At 39.9% G+C, this 2,796-nt stretch overlaps 1 protein-coding gene across 2 annotated transcripts in view; it reads left to right on the top strand.

Annotated features, from left to right (window-relative positions):
* Positions 1–2,796, top strand: part of LOC103747338 (tubulin polyglutamylase TTLL5) — a 21,853-nt gene that overhangs the window by 4,694 nt on the left and 14,363 nt on the right. For both annotated transcript variants that reach the window (XM_029554395.1, XM_008849709.3), the window contains exon 3: positions 2,120–2,226. In XM_029554395.1, coding sequence (XP_029410255.1) covers positions 2,120–2,226 — 107 coding nt within the window. The remainder of the gene's footprint in view (positions 1–2,119; positions 2,227–2,796) is intronic.

The raw sequence follows: 2,796 nt of genomic DNA, 5'->3' as shown, positions 1-2,796 counted from the left end.
GAAACTATTCTGTTGCTTGAGTATCCCCAATACAAATTTATATGTAGCTGTGAAAACTTCCCTGTAAGAACTTGATGTAACTTTTTTTAATCACTAATATATGTGTGTGTGTGTATATATATGTTAATATATGTATATATTAACCTTAATTTCTATCCTAAAAGATGGCATTGTATCAAAGACCAGCATTAAACAGTTACTGCAGGATCTCAGAGTAGGGGGGCTTCTGCATGGGCTGAGCAAGCTAGGGAAACCCTGTGGGGCAGGGAGACTTGGTTGGAAGGCATGGAGGTTAACAGAGAAGTGGGAAGGTGTCCAGCAGGGACACTGGTGTGAAGAAGGCACAGAAGCAGGAGACAAGCACTGCTTCACATCTCCATCTTCAGTATGTAGGCTGCCTCCCAGGAGGCTGTATGTTCTTAGGATCTTTGGAAAAACAGTCACTTGGTCTACTTCAGTAACATGTCATTCAAATATTTTATTCCTTCATACATAAAAAAGCAAACTTTCTTAATGTATGCCAGTTTTTGGTGTAATTGAAAATTTAAACCCCCAATTTTCAGTTTCCTAATTATTTTGATTTTTTTTTTCCTGTTAGCACCACCTGGTGGAAATGCTTCTTTTTTAAAAAGAGAAAATGCTTGTTTTTATTGCAATCCACCTCTGCCAGGGAACATTGCTTCTTTTTTTTGGTCTTTTTGAGACAGGGTCTCCCTGTAGCCCCAGCTGTCCTGGAACTCACTATGTAGACCAGGTTGGCCTTGAACTCAGAGATCTGCCTGCCTCTGCCTCCTGAGTGCTGGGATTAAAGGCGTGCACCACCACGCCCGGCTACATTGTTTTTAATGACAGTTTAACACCTGCCTGAAATGCTCTTTACACCATTAAATTAATAATTTATCTACTCTTATCTTTCCATGGGTTGTAGGTAGAATGATTTTTCTGTCAGGGATTTGCCTTCTACAGAGTGTAGCCTGGACCTTCGCTCTTCCCAGCTGTGGATCTGTTTCTTGTGATCCTTGTAGGGCATTTTGAACTGTAGCAGCAATCTATTGTTTGCAAATATGAAGGCACAGTGCTGCCAGTTTGTAGCTAGTGCCGGAGTGACAAGGACCTTTGGGTAGTTTCCAGACTCTGCCCCTATTTTTCCATCTGTGTACTGGCATAGACATAGTGGGGAAACTGTAGCTGGACAAGATCATAGGAATCATTTGGGCCCATGCCCACATTTTACAGGTATCTAAGATTAAAAACATGCAAAATAGAAAAAAAAGATGGATCTTGCTAACTGACAAGTCTCATGACTGCCATTTCTCACCAGTCGGTACTGTCCCCCATTCCAGCATAGGGAACAAGCATCCATGCTTCTTTTTCTAGAAGACAGAAAATGAAGTAGGTATATAGAGTTTGCTTTCTTCTCCAAAAGGCTTTTGGTAGCTCAAGGCAAATCCCAGGGCTGACTGATTTCTAAAATTGGTGGTCTGGCCAGGTATGAATTTTTTAAGTTTGGGTTGGGAGGATATGTCTTGGTCCTGAGATTTGGGGTGTGGCTTTTGTGAAGAGATGTGGCCATGTGACATTTTTTTAGAGTGGATCTTACTCCCTGTAAGGAATGTATTAGCTTAAATTTTCTTAAGAATTTAGTTGAAGTGGTTAATTCTCAGAACCTTACTGAAATGTGATTATTTGGTACAGAATAGGAAGAACACAGTCACTGAATTCACATATTTGTCCACTCTGCCAGTTGCATGATTGTGGGCAAGTAACTGAACCTCTCAGAGACGCTTTTTGCTTCTGCTCATAGTATGTGCAAGAGAGTTAAATGAGATTATGTGAAAATTCTGTTTAGTTACGGGTATATAGCGTGAACTTATTGGAAAACTACTGAGAAATAAGCCATAGTAATCTGCTTCAGCTGTTAATTCAGATTTTTTTTTGAGACAGGATTTAGCTGTAGCTCCTAGCTTGATTGAAACAGGTTATGTAGATCAGGCTGGCCTTGATCTCACAGAAGTCCACCTGCCTCAGTGCTGGGTTTAAAGGCATGTGGTACCAGGCCTGGCCGGTTAATTCAGATTTTTAAGCTGTAAATTAATTCAGCATTTTGTTATGTGTGTAGGGATCATCCATGTGTCATGTGGACGGGAGGCTGCAGGAGAATTCCAGTTCTGATTTTCCATGCTGAAGCTATTTTGACAAAGGACAACAATATTCGAGTAATTGGAGGTAGGTGTGACCTCTTCCATAGAGGAAGGATCTGGGCATGACCTGATGACTTTTTAAGAAGTTTGTATGACACACGGATAGGAAGAAGGCCTTCACCATGAGGAAGTGCAGTGTTACTTGAAAAATAATTTCCTAAATTGTTTTCTACATATGTTTGTCCCCTGGACTTTTTGAAAATTATGCATATATATGCTTGTTCTATTAATTTGTAGTGATTGCATATAGCAGACTACCATTTTGACCATTTTAGAATGTACAGTTCATTGGCATGTAGTCCATTTATACTCATGTGTCTAGTTTCAGGACATTCTCATTATCCTCAGAATAAACCCTACACCCGTTAAAGCAGTCATCCCTACTTCTCCATACGTCAGTCCCTTGTGACCACTAATCAAATCTGCTTTCCAGCTCTGTAGATTTTCCCATTCTGAATATTTCAAATAAATAAATAAAATCTCAGCGTGTGGCCTTCTGTGTCTGGCTTCTTTTACTTAGCATATTTTCATGGTCCATTCATTTTGGAATATGTAGTAGTCCATTATATCTTGGCCCTATAATATTCCGTTGAAT

This window comes from Nannospalax galili, unplaced genomic scaffold (genome assembly GCF_000622305.1).
Source record: "Nannospalax galili isolate Female #2095 unplaced genomic scaffold, S.galili_v1.0 scaffold24, whole genome shotgun sequence".
NCBI lineage: Eukaryota > Metazoa > Chordata > Mammalia > Rodentia > Spalacidae > Nannospalax > Nannospalax galili.
This window is presented reverse-complemented; position numbering and strand designations above follow the sequence as displayed.